This window comes from Aotus nancymaae, unplaced genomic scaffold (assembly GCF_030222135.1).
Source record: "Aotus nancymaae isolate 86718 unplaced genomic scaffold, 86718_ANA_hifiasm-v0.15.2.pri h1tg000008l, whole genome shotgun sequence".
Classification (NCBI taxonomy): domain Eukaryota; kingdom Metazoa; phylum Chordata; class Mammalia; order Primates; family Aotidae; genus Aotus; species Aotus nancymaae.
The window spans coordinates 47,844,277-47,861,172 of record NW_026988419.1 but is presented as its reverse complement, the minus strand read 5'-3'; the positions used below and the strand labels follow the sequence as shown (position 1 = coordinate 47,861,172).

Below are 16,896 nucleotides of genomic sequence, written 5' to 3'. Positions count from 1 at the left end.
CACATCCCTCTCCTCCCCCATGTGGAAAATATCTCTCTCCATGCTTTGCTGCTTGGAGTTGATAGAAGGGTGACATGGGTAGTGTAATACTATCTTTCCTACATTCCTCAATGTGTCTTTTCTTGTTTCTGTACTATATGCAGGTGCTATAATCTCTCATCTGGATTCCTTAGCTCTTGTGAAGGCATTTTTGTGTGTGAATAGTTGTTCAAATTGATGTTTCTGCAGCAGATAAGCGCTAGAGTCCTATTTTCCATCATCTTGCTGGCATTGACCCTCTTTCCTCTGTACTCATTTTCAAGACAAAAAGGGCACTGCTAATGTTATTTATTTGTTATTTGTTGAGTGTCTGCTAATGCTGGGCTCTGTTAAAAGCTCTGGAAACACAGCAATAAACAAAACCTTTACAAATTCTTTCCTTGAAGGAGCTCACACTTGTCAGTAAGGGTTACTTATATATACCCAATTAAGAATATCTTAGGAAAGAGACCATATGCTATGATAAGGCTACTATGAATTGCATCATATTGGAAAATAATGTTGCTGTCTTCCAGGTTCTATTTTGGTGCTATTCATATTTTAGTATCAGGGTGATGGATTGTCCTTGGGATGTGGGTAAACCATTAACTTCTCTACCTCACTTCACTCTCTATAAAATATATTGTACTGCCTAGTTGCTATGGTCACCAATTAAGATTTGTGATTTTATAATTTGGAGTTATACTCATACTGCTTTCCTAAAGATAAGGATTCAACCTTTACTGTTTTTATATATACATAAAATGTGCTGAGTTAGAATGACCTGACTAGTTGCAGAAAGAGTGTCTTTCTTTTTCACTTTCTGCCTTTACTCTCAGTGACACAGTACAGAAGCTGTGTTCATAGTTCAACATAGAATGGCTCTACCTGATAGAGGGTGAACCTTTTGGATTGCATATATAAGAACAGCAGTGCTCCTTTTTCATCTCACTTTATTAAATACAGACATCCCACTGCAGAAAGTAAGAGATACTTACTTTTTGCAGTGGGATGTCTGTATTTAATAAGTGCTTTCTAATCTCAGTCAGTGACTGTTCCAACATTAACCACAATGAAAGAGAAGGGTCATGGAACATGGCAACCTAACTAGGACTGATTTTCTCTACATACATGTTTTTAAATGTATGATCAATAACAATACATATGACTCATTTCCTTTAAGATACACATACAACAATGAAGTCTTTTTTACACCACTAATGTTTTTTAGAACACAGCCTTGATTCCTTAATTGCACTTAACATCAACTTGAAAGTCTGGTTCAAATATGTTTGTAACTGTGCTATCACTTGCAAACTTAACTTCAGTCATGCTGTATTTCTTTTTATATCTTAGAGGGGGTTAGAGATAGAAAGCAACAAAAAACTAAAATATATCAAAACGTTAACAATAAAAATAATATTATGAGTCTTGTCATAGTTTTGTAACTTTTCTATAGTTATTAGCCTGTTTTAAAATGTGAAGTATAATTTAAAAAATTTTCTCTAAAAAGTAAATTGTAATGAGAAATAATATGAAGAGATGGGGAACTGCAGAATAAAATAGACCAAGAAGCATAGAAATGGTAATTTATGGGCCTTAGTGGAATTTTGTTTTTAACAACCTATTTTGAAATATTAGAGAAATAGAGCTATTTGCACACAGTAACTGGGATATTTGATAACAAGAAAAAATATTTGTAGTTTCTCTACTGTTTTTGTTTCTATCTGATATTGCTTTTGTGACTTTGTTTTTTTAAAGTTCCTCAGTTTAGAGATATATACCAAATTATTTATTGATAAAATGATATAAAGCTGGGAATGTATTTAAAAATTATTTGGATAAGATGAAAGGGTATGAGATGGGATAGGATGTGATAAATCAAGATTGATCCTGAGTTTATAGTTGTTGAAGCTGATTAGTGGATACATAGGCATTATAATACTATTCTCTCTTTTTTATGTGCTTAAAAGTTTAGAAATAATTAAGTATGGACTGAACATTTACTCATTATAACCTGGAGCTACTTAACTTTCCTGTGCTTCATTATTTCCATCTGTAAAGTAAGGAAGTAAAAATAATCAAAATTAAATAAGTTAATACACCCAAATTTTTCATCAGTGACTGACCCTGAATAAGCACTAAATAAATGTTACCTATAGTTACTTTTAAATTACTGTTTTTATCTTCAAATCTCGGCTGAGGCTAATATTTCTGAAGCATGCGATTTGACCAAGAATTCTGTTCCACTAAAACCTTCTCGCTTTTGTAGACTCAGTAAACAGAAAACAATTATTGCTTCTCTAGAGGAATCTCAATCTTATTAAAAAAAAAAAAAAACTTTACAACATAATAAGAACTAATCAGATATTTATCGAGAGGAAGTAGCTTTACTATAATTATAATGAATGGGGAAAATCAACCAGTTTGCCATGAAATTTCTGTTAGTTTAACATTGTTCAGAGAGCTAATTCAGCTTTAATCCCAAAATTATTTCCATTTTCTATGTTGATTAGAATGTTATGTCTAAAACGCTTTAACCATGAAATCATATTACTTAATTTTTGTTTCCTTTAAATTGACTGATCCATAAAGTATTATTTTGAAGATTTTACTAAAAATTCAGTAAGCAGTTTAGATCTATATTACTTACTTTAACCTTTTTAAACTAAGTGTTTTTTACATATTGGAAGCAATCAATTAATATAAGTAGGAATAATTCACAAATTTGCTGAGAAATGGTGCATTATTTGTTGAAACTGATGGAATTATACATACACAATTGAAGTTATTTTGTGATTTATCACTGTCTCAGTTCATTTATGTTCTAAAAGAATACCTGAGGCTGAGTAATTTATACAGAAAATAGATTTATTTGACCCATGGTTCTGCAGGTTGTACAAGAAGTATGGTGCTGTCATCTGCATCTGGTGAGGGTCTCGGGCTGCTTCCACTCATGATGGAAGGAGAAGGGCAGCCTGTGGGTGCAGAGATCACATGGTACAAAAGTCAGCAAGAGAAAGCTATGGGAAGGTGCTAGGCTCTTTTTAACAATCAGCTCTCAGTAAAGTTAATATAGTAAGAACTTTCTCACTTCCATCCTCCATGGAGGGTATTAATCTAGTCATGAAGGATCCATCCTTATCACCCAAATACCTCCCATTAGTCCCTACATCCAGCATTGGGGATCACATTTTAATATAAGATTTGGAAGGGGAAAGTATCTAAACTATAGCAGTCACCTTTGTTGTGCAGTTGATAAAACTAACAAAACATAGCAATAGATCATTGTCTTTAAAATGAGGAAGTAAGCTATGTATTATGAAAAATGTATTCATTGATTACTACAAAGTATGCATCCCAAATCATGTTGAACTTTATTATATGTGATGTTTGCACAAATATACAGTGAAATAGCATAAGTGAAGTATTAGTAATATATTTAATTACTTTTGAACCACTTTTTAGTATTGTAGAAGCGATTTAAACAAATGGTTTTAATTATCGACTATGAGTCCTTTCTAGTCTGTGTATTTAGGGAGGATAAGTGCCATTGCCATATAGAAAACTACAACATTTTATCTCTAAATTCCAGTGCCAAACATGTGTTTTATAGTAGTATATAAGAGATTTGAATATATAGTTATTATGAATTTTTTTTTTTTTTTCGACAGAGTCTTGCTCTGTTGCCCAAGCTAGAGTGCAGTGGCACGATCTCAACTCACTATAATCTCCACCTCCCAGATTCAAGCAATTTTCCTGCCTCAGTCTTCTGAGTAGCTGGGATTGCAGGGCCTGCCACCACACTCTGCTAATTTTTGTATTTTTAGTAGAGATGGGGTTTCACTATTTTGGCCAGGCTGGTCTCGAACTCCTGACCTCAAGTGATCCACCCTCCTCAACCTCCCAAAGTACTGGGACTGCAGGCATGAGCCACTACACCCAGCCTAGTTATTTTGAATTTTAAAGGAATTGTATATAAGAGAATCTGGAAGTTAGAAATATATTTTACAGTGACATCTGAAGTTTAGATCTTCTTCACATCATGAATAATGTTTACATGTTGAAACATTGTCTAATCCTGTGAGAATTGGCAGCATTGAACACTGTCTACATCTAGTGAGGGCCTCAGGTTGCTTCCATTTATAGGAGAAGAGGAAGGGGAACCAGCAGGTTCAGAGATCACATGTGGCCAGAGGAAGCAAGAGAGAGCTTCAATTTTGCCATTATATGTGACGTGTACTTAACTGACATTTAAGTAAGCATGAAATAGCAAGTAACTTAAAAGCCACAGTCACACATTTGCCATTTTATGCATTGTAAACAAAAGCTAATGATGACTGGCTAATGTTCAACTTCTCAGGGGTTTGGTTATATCACTGTCTTTATTTACCATGAATATGGTGAAAACAATCTGCTAATGCAGTTTAATCCTTTTCAGTTTAGATAAATAACTCAATTAACTTGCAGAATAGTGTTTTAATTTCCAATAAAGAGAGATTATTTTAATGTTCATTCTAAATCGATATGGGTCAGGATAAAAAAGTCAAGTTAAATGTCTAGTTGGAATGGATAATAAGTTACTATATGGATAATTAAGGAAAAAACAAATACAAAACTTGAATATTTGTGCACAAATATAGACTTTTTCAAACAGAACACATTTTAAATGTTCAGAATAAAAGAGTTTTATGTTAGCTGAGTCGTTGCCAGGGATCCACAGTTTAATCAAGTTAGCTATGTGACTTTCATTTTTAATGCTAACCTAGCATAGGAACTTGTTCAATCAAGGACTTCTACTTATTTCTATAGTTTGCTTTTCTCCTCCACATTTGTGCTATTTTTGTGTTATTTATCTTGGCTTCTTTGTTTGTCTTCTAGTTTTTAAGTCATAATTTATTCTAACTTGGTTTTCTAGTATTTGCTTTATTTTTCTCTTTGCTGTATTCTGTTTTCTAAATCTAATTATTGTGCTATGGTTGAGAACTGTTAGAACAAAGTAAACACAGGGGAACGCTAATTGTATCCTTCCTTGAAATTTTATTTTTCAGGATTATGCTGAGAAGGAAAATACCATAGCAAAAGCTCTGGAAGATCTGAGGGCCAATTTTTACTGTGAACTCTGTGACAAGCAGTACTATAAGCATCAGGAGTTTGACAATCACATTAATTCATATGACCATGCTCACAAGCAGGTAAGAAAGAGACGTGCAAAAATTCTGGCAATTCTGTACTTATGTAATATTTTTAATTTTGTGGACTATATGAATATGATATAATATTCTTATTTTATTTAATTTGCTTTACAGTTTTGAAATATGTCATTTGGGGATGAAAATTTGATGATTTATAGCAAAATCCTTTTTATTATTTCAAAAAAGTAAAGCACCAATAGCAAAGTCTGAAATAATCAACATAAAGAAATACCATTCAATTGCCTTTAATGAGTAACAGTGTTTTGAAAACAATATTCTACAAGTGATGAACCTCTTATTGTCCTCAAATGTATTGTTTTAATATTTAAATCAACAATTTATGCATTATATAATATATAATTGCATGTTATTTAATATATATATAGAAATATATTTATCAAATTCAAATTAAATTTACATAGTTTTTCACAGAAAGCATTTTGGGTTTAAACTACCATGAAAACATGTAGAAAAAAAAGATTTGGTGTGCTACAAATGGTTCTAGGTTATTGACTGAGTACTTAATATACTTATGATATTGTTCGTTTTAACATTTTCTTGTTACTCTCAGTTGTAAATCCCAGATTAATTTTTACTATCAATTGTAAATCCAAGATTTTTCAATACTCTATGTAAATGAGTTTAAAATAGTGATAATGTTATAAATGTAATTAATACAAATTTCACTTTCTAATATGTCTTATATTTACCAATGCAATTTCATTCATTGTTTAACTAACTTGACACAATATACAGTATTAGCATTAATTTATAAACATTTTCTATTTTAGCCATCACCCTCAAATACCATGCAGAGTATCCATTTTGGTGTTAATTTAAAAGTACATTTTTAAGCATTTGAACCTGCACTAACTTTCTGTTATATTAGAGTTACTTATTATAGGAAAGAAAAGTAGAGCAAGTGACCATAGTAAATGATAATGAACCAATTGTGTGTACTTTCTTTTGCTGCCAATCCTTGCAATCTTTTATACCAACTACACTGTGCTTGGAGAGGATGGTGTAGGGAAGAATTTACCCTTCAATTACATATCTCACTAATTAATGCATACTTAGCTTAATGATCTTTTCTTGCTTTTCTTTCCCCAGCAGTAGATCTGTTGGCCCACTGGTTAAGGGAAATGTTTTGATAAAAATATTCCTTTTCTTACATAAAAATACATACAGATAAATATATCATTGCTTGATTTGAACATTAACATTCATTAGGAAATAGTATTATTTTGTGATAATGTTACTGCATTCATTTTATCAAATAATTCTGAAATGCTGTTTCTGAGTAGGTTAAGTCTGAGGAAGTCATTCCTCTGATTTTCCTATGTATCTAAAAGCCTGAGTATGTTATTACACATGTTCTTCATTGTGTAAAGTAGGTATTTGGAAATGTGTGTGTGTGTGTATGTGTTTATATGTGTGTTTTAAGAGTATCTATTATCTTTTCCAAAGAAATGTTTTGTTTAGCCATATGGTTGTCTTGAATATAAAGCTTAAAAGTTAGCCCAAGGGCCTTTTCAGTGTCTTATTCTTAGTGAACTTAGTGTACTATATATATTCTATGCAAAAAAGTTAAAGGGAATTTGGGCTAGATCTGGCTTGCTGTTTTGGTGTTCTAGAGGTTCACCTTTGACAATGCTCAGGGTGACCAAATCCTAAAAACAGCTACTCTATCAAAATACTTATAAACTTTGGTAGATAGCACAGTTCTAATTGATTAATTCAACATGATATGATGTTCCAATAACTAAAAATATTAAAATCTATATAATCTTTTATGCCTTCCTCATAGGATAATAGCGCCTCTTTGAGTGTGTCTTCCTAGAGAATGCTCTCCTATTTCTGAGCAAATACATCATCACTATGACCAGAATCTATACTTCTACCACATTACTCTAACACATGGGGAACTTTGAATGAAGTAGAAGGGGAAACAGATTGGAGGTAGACAATTCAGATTTTTGTCTTTTGAGAACTTGAAATTGGGATGGGATTGAAAAGAAAACATGCCTACTGTCTGAAAATGTTTGTACCTGACACTTAAATATGTAGGATTTGTTCAGTGGTCAAGTCTATTAAAAAGCCAGGAAAGCTGGTTTGCATAAAGAGAGAACAAAACAAATGTACAAGAGAATGAGTTATGCGCGACCCTGTGACAATTGAAAGAGAGTATGGAAATAGCAATTTTGATTTCTAATGGCCTTCAGATTCCTAAAAGCAGTCTTTCATACAACTTTTATGCAGAGTCTGTCCTTGAGTTTTGAGCGATATTTCAGCTAACTCCTAATAAATGTACTTAAGGCAAAGCAAATGAGCAAACAAAACCAAAACTCTAGCTTAATGTCTATTAATACTTACAACCAAAAAAGTATCTCTTCATAAAATATTAAGCTAACCGAAGATCAAAGCAATCTTTTTGGTTTCCCATAGAAAACACCTTTACAAGAAATAGGTACAGGTTGAGTATAACTAATCTGGAAATCTGAAATCCATAATGCTCTAAAGTTTGAAACTCTTTGTACACTGACATGATGCTCAAAGGTAGTGCTCATTTGGACATTTCAGATTTTGGACTTCAGGATGTGAGATGCACAGCTGTGTACATATAATACAGATATCTCAAAATCTGAAAAACAAATTCTGAAATCTACAACACTTCTGGCTCTAGCATTTCAGATAAGGGACACTCAACCTATATACTCAAAATCCATATTACCAGAACTTAAATGTCATATGGGTACTTACATGGAATTGAACACTTCTTGAACGGAATTAGAAAAAGGCAAAGTGTCCATACCTCTGATACATTCATTCCCTACAAAGATATGATTCCAAATGCTGATAGGTAAATGGAGAAAGGGAGGAGAATTTATTAATGGAATGAGTCCTAACCCTATCTCTTACCAACCATATAATGTTGGGTTAAATAATCAAAGGCCCAAAGAATTCAACTGTCTATTATTAGGAAAATTAAATGAGAGAATGCACATTAATATGCATTGGAGAGTACATGGAAAATAGTAAAAGCACAATATGTAATACGTTTTTATTATTATTACTTACTAAAATTTCTCCTAGAATTGGGACACTGACAATTTGCCTTTGAGGCCATCCTTTATTTAGGCTTCCCAATGAGGATCTGTTTTTGTTTCATGTAGGCTAACCGAGTCCAAAGCACATCCAGGTAGTCTTGACCTAAGAACTGTTGTGAGTGTCTCATGTATCTTTGCAAATCTGTTATGACAGAATACGTGCTGCTTTGAACTCTAAACTTCAAAGGAAATTCAGTTTCCTTTCATCCACATTCTTTTTGCATAACTTTAAAATCTCTCAAGCACTTATCACTAAGACTTGCTAACAGAAGGTTAAAAAGAAAAAGAAGTACAGGGGTACAGATATGATTACAATAGCTCACAAATTACAGTCTCTTTCTTTGAATTTTTTTTAACTTTGTAACTCAAAAGATGTTGGATTGTAACCCTTTTAGGACAGGGACTCTTTTTCACATGTGCTTATCTTCCCAGTATCTAGTGAAGTGTCTTGCACAATTTAGACACCCAGTTAATGCTGCTCATATAAATACATGTAAAAAGGCTATAGTCAAAATTCATTTTGAGATATTGTATTTTATATTCTTCAGCATAAAGCAAAGTGTAATGCTTTCATTTTCAAGGTTACAGATCTATGTAATTAATCTCTCTTTGGAAAATGGAAAATGATGAATACAAAACTCAGGATAGTGGTTACTTCAAGGGGTGATGTAGGCTTATGGGGCACCATAGGAGATGTTACCATGTGATATATATTCCAATTCTTAAGCTGGATAGTGGCATCAGAGTTATTCAATTTAGTATATAATGCTTTCTATAATTGTATACATCAAATACTACGTAATTCATTAAACAAGGAAATATCATGAAAAAAAGTCAATATTGTGATCTTAAACTCTCTGAAACTATTCTATCAAAGATACAGAATGAGAGAATGCACATTAATATGCATTGGAGAATTAGAATTAATGCTATTGTTGCCTCTCCCCTGTGCCATTCAAATCTTTCCCCATTTCTTTATATATATATATATATATATATATATATATATATATATATATATATATAATTTAGACACCCAATTAATGCTGCTCATATAAATAAATGTACAAAGGCTAGAGTCAAAATTCATTTTCAGATTTTGTAATAAGACACAATTTTATGGTCAGTAAGAGCTTTTGAAAACAAAATTATTTATGGGTTTACACATAGATGAAACTATTTGTAAGGAGAATATTACATATGAAGATGGTGTGACTGTTATAAGATGAATGAGTTATTTGAACATTTATAAATATCCATCCTTCATAAGAGTAATGCTACTGATGATAATAATAACAACAATTTACACATAATATGTGCACTCTACAAAATTCTTTGTATGCATAAAACAATTTAATCTTGATATAGTTTAGATTTACATTGTTTTTCTATGTAAGAATATAATTTAAGAGCAAATAACACTTCTAGAAATGACTTAGAACTTTCACTTTCATCAGCAGAGCATACAAGATACTCTGAAGGACTCTTCTACTACAAAATAAGTAGATTTTCCACGACACAAGTTTTTAATTCAATTGCTGAATTCCTAGAAAGGATGATATCTCCAAAGAGCCCCCACTACCAGCACCACCCTGGGAGGCTGAGTATGAATTTACTGTCTAAAACCTGGGCTTACAGTAATAATCACTTATAAAGAGTGAAATTGAATGAAGAGTAAATACCACTGTGAGCTTTGTAACCTGAAAAATGAACTGTGGACAGCAGTTGGTAAACTCTGATGATGATTTCTGAGTTAAGATGAAAGCTGCCCTTAGATCTTAACTGGAATATACAAATTATTCCAGGAAAAAAGAGCAAACTCAATTTAGATTCTCCACTGAATATTATTAACAAAATAGGAATTCACAATCAAAGCTCTTAAAAACAAACATATGTATACCAAGAGAAAAATCACCAAGAGTAAGAATTAACAGGAAAAAAATTACTTGAGTATTGGGGTCATTACATACATAATACAATATAAACGTATGTATGAAATGTTTAAATTAGTAAAAAGTATAACAATAGTAACATTAAAGAACCTTTTAGAAGGACTGTGATAAGTTTTATAATGAACATTTAGCAATATTCTAAAAGCAAACTGTAATTATTTAAAATTAAATTGTTTAAGAAAACAGAAGATTAGTTAATTTAATATTTTAGTTCAGGTTTCTAGGAGAATAAAAAGAGATGAAGAAAAACAAAGTAGGAAAATGGAAGACCCTTATCAAGAAATTACTCAGACCGTTTCACAAGGAAAGCAAGAGCTAAAATCTTATATGTACCCAGAGTGAAGAAATAGATGATCTTCAAAACAGAGTGGAGCAGATAATCTCGAATTGGAACACAGAAAACTATTGTTTAAGAATTATGAATTAATAAAAACCTACTTCTAATTTCTTTTGGAAAAGACTGAGAAAGCTCACTAGTTATTAAAGGAAACTAAGATACAAACAAAATGTGTTTAAAAGTAAATATTTTCATTAAAATTTTATAAATATCTTTCATGATACTGGTATTTATTTTATAAAATTCAGTAAATATATATGAAAAGCTATTTTAAACCAAGAATAAATCTTACTTAATGTGACAAAAGCTATCTAACTTACATATGAAGAAACATCATTCTTTGTCATGAAACACCAAACACATTCTTTTTAGGATTAAGAGTAAGACAAGAATGCCAACTATTCTTGAACACTATACTGAGGTCTTAGTGTAAAAACAAATAAACAACAACAAAACAGGGATTAAAGTGAAGAAACAAAGGAATCATTACTCACAGATCCTATAATGGTCTAATAAAAATTTGGCAAGTTGTCTGGCTACTATATTGCATTTCTGGACTTGTAACAAATTTTGAGAGAAAGAAAATAAAATGAAATACCAATCAGAAGAACAATAAACCGTATGTGATACTAAATGACAAACCTAAAAATGCCATACAACTTCAAATTAGGCAAGTTAGAAAATTGTTTTTAAAATGCATTAAGTGGAAGGACAAAAACCTGTTCATATATACATATAAAAATAGTTAAAATCATAGGGACACCAATTTGCCCCAAAACTGACCTCAGATTCAACAAAGCTTTTAGTCTAAACTTCAATATTGTTTTGTAATGAACTTCTCAAGTCGATTCCAAAATTTATATATAAGAATAAATACAGTCCTGAACAAATAACAAAAAAGTGGTGAGATCTGGCCTAACAGTTACCAAGACTGTTACATACTGTCCTACATTCTGAAAATGTGTTTTGTTGATACAGGTATAGACAGATTGATGAACGGAACATAACATAGACCTGTGACACAAAGATTATATTTAGAAATTTATTAAGTGACAGAAGCAGAAAGCAGGTCAATAATGAAGGGACGTACTTTCCAAAACTTTATATTTGATAATTGATTATCCCTATTTTTAAAAAAGAGATTGATCTTTTCTTCATTAACAAATAAAATCAATGTCAGATGAAGAGTTTAAAATTAAAGAGTTTAAAATGCAAGTCAAAACTTTATATATTTTAAGAACATATCTAGAGAATTATTTTTATGACATTGGGGTATGTAGGTATAACTTATAGAAGACATTGAAAGCATATGCCTGTAATCACAGCACTTTTGAACATTGAGGTGGGTGGATTGATTGAGTCCAGGAGTTTGAGACCAGCCTGAGCAATATAGTAACACTTTGTCTCTACAGAAAATACAAAAATTAGCTGACCATGATGGCCCATGCAGGTAGTCCCAGCTATGCAGGAAACTGAGGAGGGAGGATCACTTAAGCCCGGGTGGTTAAAGCTGCAGTGAGCCGTGAACGCACCACTGCACTGCAGCCTGGGTGAAAGAGAAAGGCCCTGTCAATTAAAAACAAACAAACAAAACGTACAGAACACACAAAGTGTTGTGTGAAAGTTTCATAAGTTTAACTATATGTAATATGATACTTATTACTAGAAATTTACAATAAATACCATGAAAAGGCAAGCCAGAAATTGGGAAAATATATCTGCAACCTACAAAACCAAGAAGGATTTAGTATTAAGATTTTATTGTAGAAATATAAATGCATAAGAAAAACAGAAATAATCCAGTAGAAAACTTTACTGTTTCCTTTTTTGTAAACTACCCTCACATTTTTTTGTGAGGGTAGTTTACAAAAAAGGAAACATGACTCTATCTCTTTTGTCCCTGCCCAAACCAGGCTTTTTTTAATTAATGTAAAAAGTGCTCAAATTTCTGTCACACTTATGTTCTTACAGCATGTTTTATTCAAAAACCCAGAGAAGCACAGGATTTTATTAATGCACACAAAATTTAATTTTATGCAGAGAAATGTTAAGTGCAAATCATTATCTTAAACTACATATGCACTAATGGTTAAATTATTACTGTAAAAACATGGGAAATAGCTTTACAAAACAGGAAATACAGTATTTTAAGGATAACTATAGATCTCAATATTCTGGGATGGCCTCACTTTCTACCACTGTACTTATTTAATTATGGAAAGTCCTTATTTGGATAATAAATAATATGATCAGAATATGTATGTTTACTGAAAAGCGGCAACATATTTGGATACTTTTTAAAAAATGGAAGTATAAAGGCAATGGCCTAGTAAATGTGATTCTTCATGCTAGTATAATGTATAGTTAAAACCTGTGTGTCAGATAGTTTGGATATTTTTGCCCTCCGAATCTAAAGGAAGGTGCTTGGATTTCTGGGGCTGATAATTTATGAACCGCATGGTGCCATTCTCATGGCAAGGAGTTTTCATTTTTATTTCTCAGAACGGTTTGTTAAAAAAAAAACGTGGAAACACCTCCCTCTTTCTTGTGCCCTTTCTGGACGTGTCATCTTCCCATGCTGGCGCTCCTTCCCTGAGTGGAAGCAGACTGAAGTCCTCACCAGAAGCAGATGTTGCCCTCATGTTTCTTGTATAGTCTGCAGAACTGTGAATCAAATCAGCCTCTTTTCTTTATAAATTACTAAGCTTCAGATATTCCTTTATAGCAACACAAATGTACTGAGAGAGTGTCCATCATAAATCATCAATATGAACTTAATTCTCAATTTCATACTTTCTAAGTGCTTCTTTCATATATCAAGATAATTAAAATAGTTCTCAGTAAAGGTATATCATTCTGAATTTTATTCATTGATATATTAATAAAAAAGAGAGAGAGAAAGAGAAAAGCTCAGAATCAGGTAAAGAGAAAAAAATTTCCTCTAGACTTGTTCATCTGCCCTTAAAGAAAAGCTGTAGTTGTGTCTGTCCTCTCACCTGGTAGACTATGGGCAATTCAGAGTTATTTTCCCTGTAAGAGATTTGTCACATTGATGCTATGAAGGGACAGAAAAGGGAATGATTGCCTTATTGCTGCTGCCCCTCAAACATCTTGATTTTTGCTTTAGTGGTTTCAATGTAACTGAAATACCTCCCAATAGGCACTGAAGTGACCTTCACTTCAGCAAGTCAAGATTCAGTGCTTTGCAGCATGCTGTTTTGTTCTGCCCTAGAGGAAGTCAAGGTCAGGCCAGGTTGTTGGAATGTTCTGTTTCTTTAGGGACTTCTATTGCTATAGAAATGGAACAGATTCAGTCCCAAATTTGAGCATTTCCTAATAATTTAAACTGCTGTTTAGTGATCTGACACTTAAAGGAATTACTTCTTGATATTTAGTAATAGAAATAATCACTTGTGAGGAAAAATGTACTAAAGCATAATTTAAAAGTAGGAGATACTGTTAAGGTAATGCACAATACAATCACTTCAAATATCTTCCAGTGGTGTGTACTTCAATCTAATTGAAGTTCTGATGGTTTTTATTTTAAACATTTAGAGCATTGCTCTCTTAGAACAAATTAAAGACATACAGTTTGCTTCTACAGAGCCCTCAAACCCAAAAAGAGTTATGTCCCAAGAAATGCATGTGCGTGCGTGCGTGCACACGCATGCACACACACACACACATATTTATGTGTATATATATATGGCTAATTATAAAACTGTCATGTTTTGCCTGTAATCCCAGCACTTTGGGAGGCCAAGGCGGGTGGATCACGAGGTCAAGAGATCAAGACCATCCTGGTCAACATGGTGAAACCCCATTTTTACTAAAAATACAAAAATTAGCTGGGCCTGGTGGCACGTGCCTGTAGTCCCAGCTACTCGGGAGGCTGAGGCAGGAGAATTGCTTGAATCCAGGAGGTGGAAGATCGTGCCATTGCACTCCACCCTGGGTAACAAGAGGGAAACTCCGTCTTAAAAATAAAAATAAAAAACTATCATGTTTTGACATTTCTCATTTAAAGCCATAATTGGAATTGAATTAAATTGTGGATTTTGTCTTGAGTATGTACCAGATTCTGGATAAAAGGATCAGTTCTAGCAGCTGAAATGAATTCCATTTTCATAAACCTCCTCCAAGTCAACTTTATGTGTTCTTCCTTCCCTTCCTTCTGCAATCTTCTTTCAGGAGGATGGCTGTCTATTGAGTCAGCCCCTGTTGAGGGTAGGGAGAAAAACCTAAAACTGTAAGCAAAGGTTTCTGTCCTATTACCTAAATATAATCATCACCCTCAAAAAGAAAAAAGAATACAGGAGATAAATGCATCTAATTTTACAGATTTTATTTTATAAATTCATCTAAGCACTGTAATCCAATAAAAGTTCTACCACGTTGAGTTTTTAACCACTAAAACTTTTATTTGCATTTAAAAAAAACTATAAGAAAACCAATTAGAGTCAAAGTGATGCATATTTATTTTTATTTTAATAAGATTTATTAACTCTTGTAAGTATATTCTTCTTATAGGTTACATGATGACTTCGTTGGTGGTATCAGTGAAACTGTACATCTTTATTTTACTATTTTATTTTTAATGCACTTTATTAATGGCCATCCTTTAACAAATATACTTTCTGAGAATAAATCTGTTTTGGGAAATAGTTTGTAAATTTATTGTATGTTTTATTCTATATAGATTCACTTATACTCCATTTTAAAGAAATTGAGATATCTTCTGGGAATTATTCTTAGTAAGCTCAAATTTTTTTTTTTTTTTTTTTTTTTTTTTTTTTTTTTGAGACGGAGTTTCGCTCTTGATACCCAGGCTGGAGCGCAATGGCGCGATCTCGGCTCACCGCAATCTCCGCCTCCTGGGTTCAGGCAATTCTCCTGCCTCAGCCTCCTGAGTAGCTGGGATTACAGGCACGCGCCACCGTGCCCAGCTAATTTTTTGTATTAGTAGAGACGGGGTTTCACCATGTTGACCAGGATGGTCTCGATCTCTTGACCTCGTGATCCACCCGCCTCGGCCTCCCAAAGTGCTGGGATTACAGGCTTGAGCCACCGCGCCCGGCCGCAGTAAGCTCAAATTTTTAAGAAGAAAATTCATCCAGGAAAAAATATACAATATCTAATATTACCATAAAGTGGAGATTTGAGAACCATAGATACTGAGGATCAAAATTTTTATCCCCTACTAATCCTATCAAGAACCAATCCTTAAATTATCTGCTGAAAGGATTATCTGTAATATATTTAAAATTCTCCTGGCATCTATAGAAACTAAGATGTTAGGATTTTTACTCTCTGTGGTAGGAGTTAGACATGGTAGAGAGTAAGAAAATTTAATTCTAGTTGAATATGTGAATAACCAGAGAGTTTTCAAAAGTAGTAATCCCAGAGTCTGGTATAATTCCAGGCTACGTTTTTTCTTTGAAGCTTTCCTGAAAATTATAGTATGAGGCCACGGTTGGAAAAGAGAGTCAAAATGGCAAGGATCATGTGGTTACTATGTAGTTGTCCTTTGACCACGTTTCATCCTTCTATATCAATAGAAGAACAGTGAAATACATTTCTGCTTGTTCTAGAATATTTGTTGAAAAAAATGATATGAAGAAAATAAAGAGAGAAACAAAGAGAATGGAGAGACTCAGTTAAGCAAGTGTGTTGTGTTCTCCTCTCTCCAAGCAATGACCCACAGAGGGGGAGATACATTCCAAAGATACAAAGAAAGTAGGGACTCTGGACAGAAAATGTCTTTTGGGCCAGTTGCTCCACACCAATTTGTAACTCAGCCAATATGAATCTCAACTTGGCAGCAGAATGTGTTATGCAACAAGTTTTGTTGTTTGACCTTCCCAGATTGTTGTGTTTAAATTTTCCATTGATGTTGCCGAGAATTTATTTTTCACTCTCTTGAGGGGACTCACAAGACAACTTATTTGAGAACTGGCAGTCCTGCTATGGATAACAAAGAAATGCAGGTAGATTAAATGTAGGTAAGCCAAAGAGCAGGACTGAGGGCACAACTAGACTCAGAGATGTCTATTTTGCCAGTGAGAACTAACACAAAGCTGGGTTTGAGTCACCTGAAGAGGCTTACTAAGTCTTCAATCAAAGCTGTAAAAAATACACAATGGGCTATACCAGCTTCTGACTTCAGAAATGGAGGCAGCAGTATGATAAGTGATTATAGGAATCAGGTATTATATGTAGAAAGTGTAAGGATTTTGGTTGTCAAAAGGACTTATAAGCCCTCTCCTGGCCCCCTGCATGCCCCCCAA

The 16,896-nt window shown here is 33.1% G+C and overlaps 1 protein-coding gene across 1 annotated transcript in view; it reads left to right on the top strand.

Moving 5' to 3' along the window:
- Positions 1-16,896, top strand: part of ZNF804A (zinc finger protein 804A) — a 322,435-nt gene that overhangs the window by 243,744 nt on the left and 61,795 nt on the right. The window contains exon 2 of the mRNA XM_012434924.3: positions 5,070-5,213. Coding sequence (XP_012290347.2) covers positions 5,070-5,213 — 144 coding nt within the window. The remainder of the gene's footprint in view (positions 1-5,069; positions 5,214-16,896) is intronic.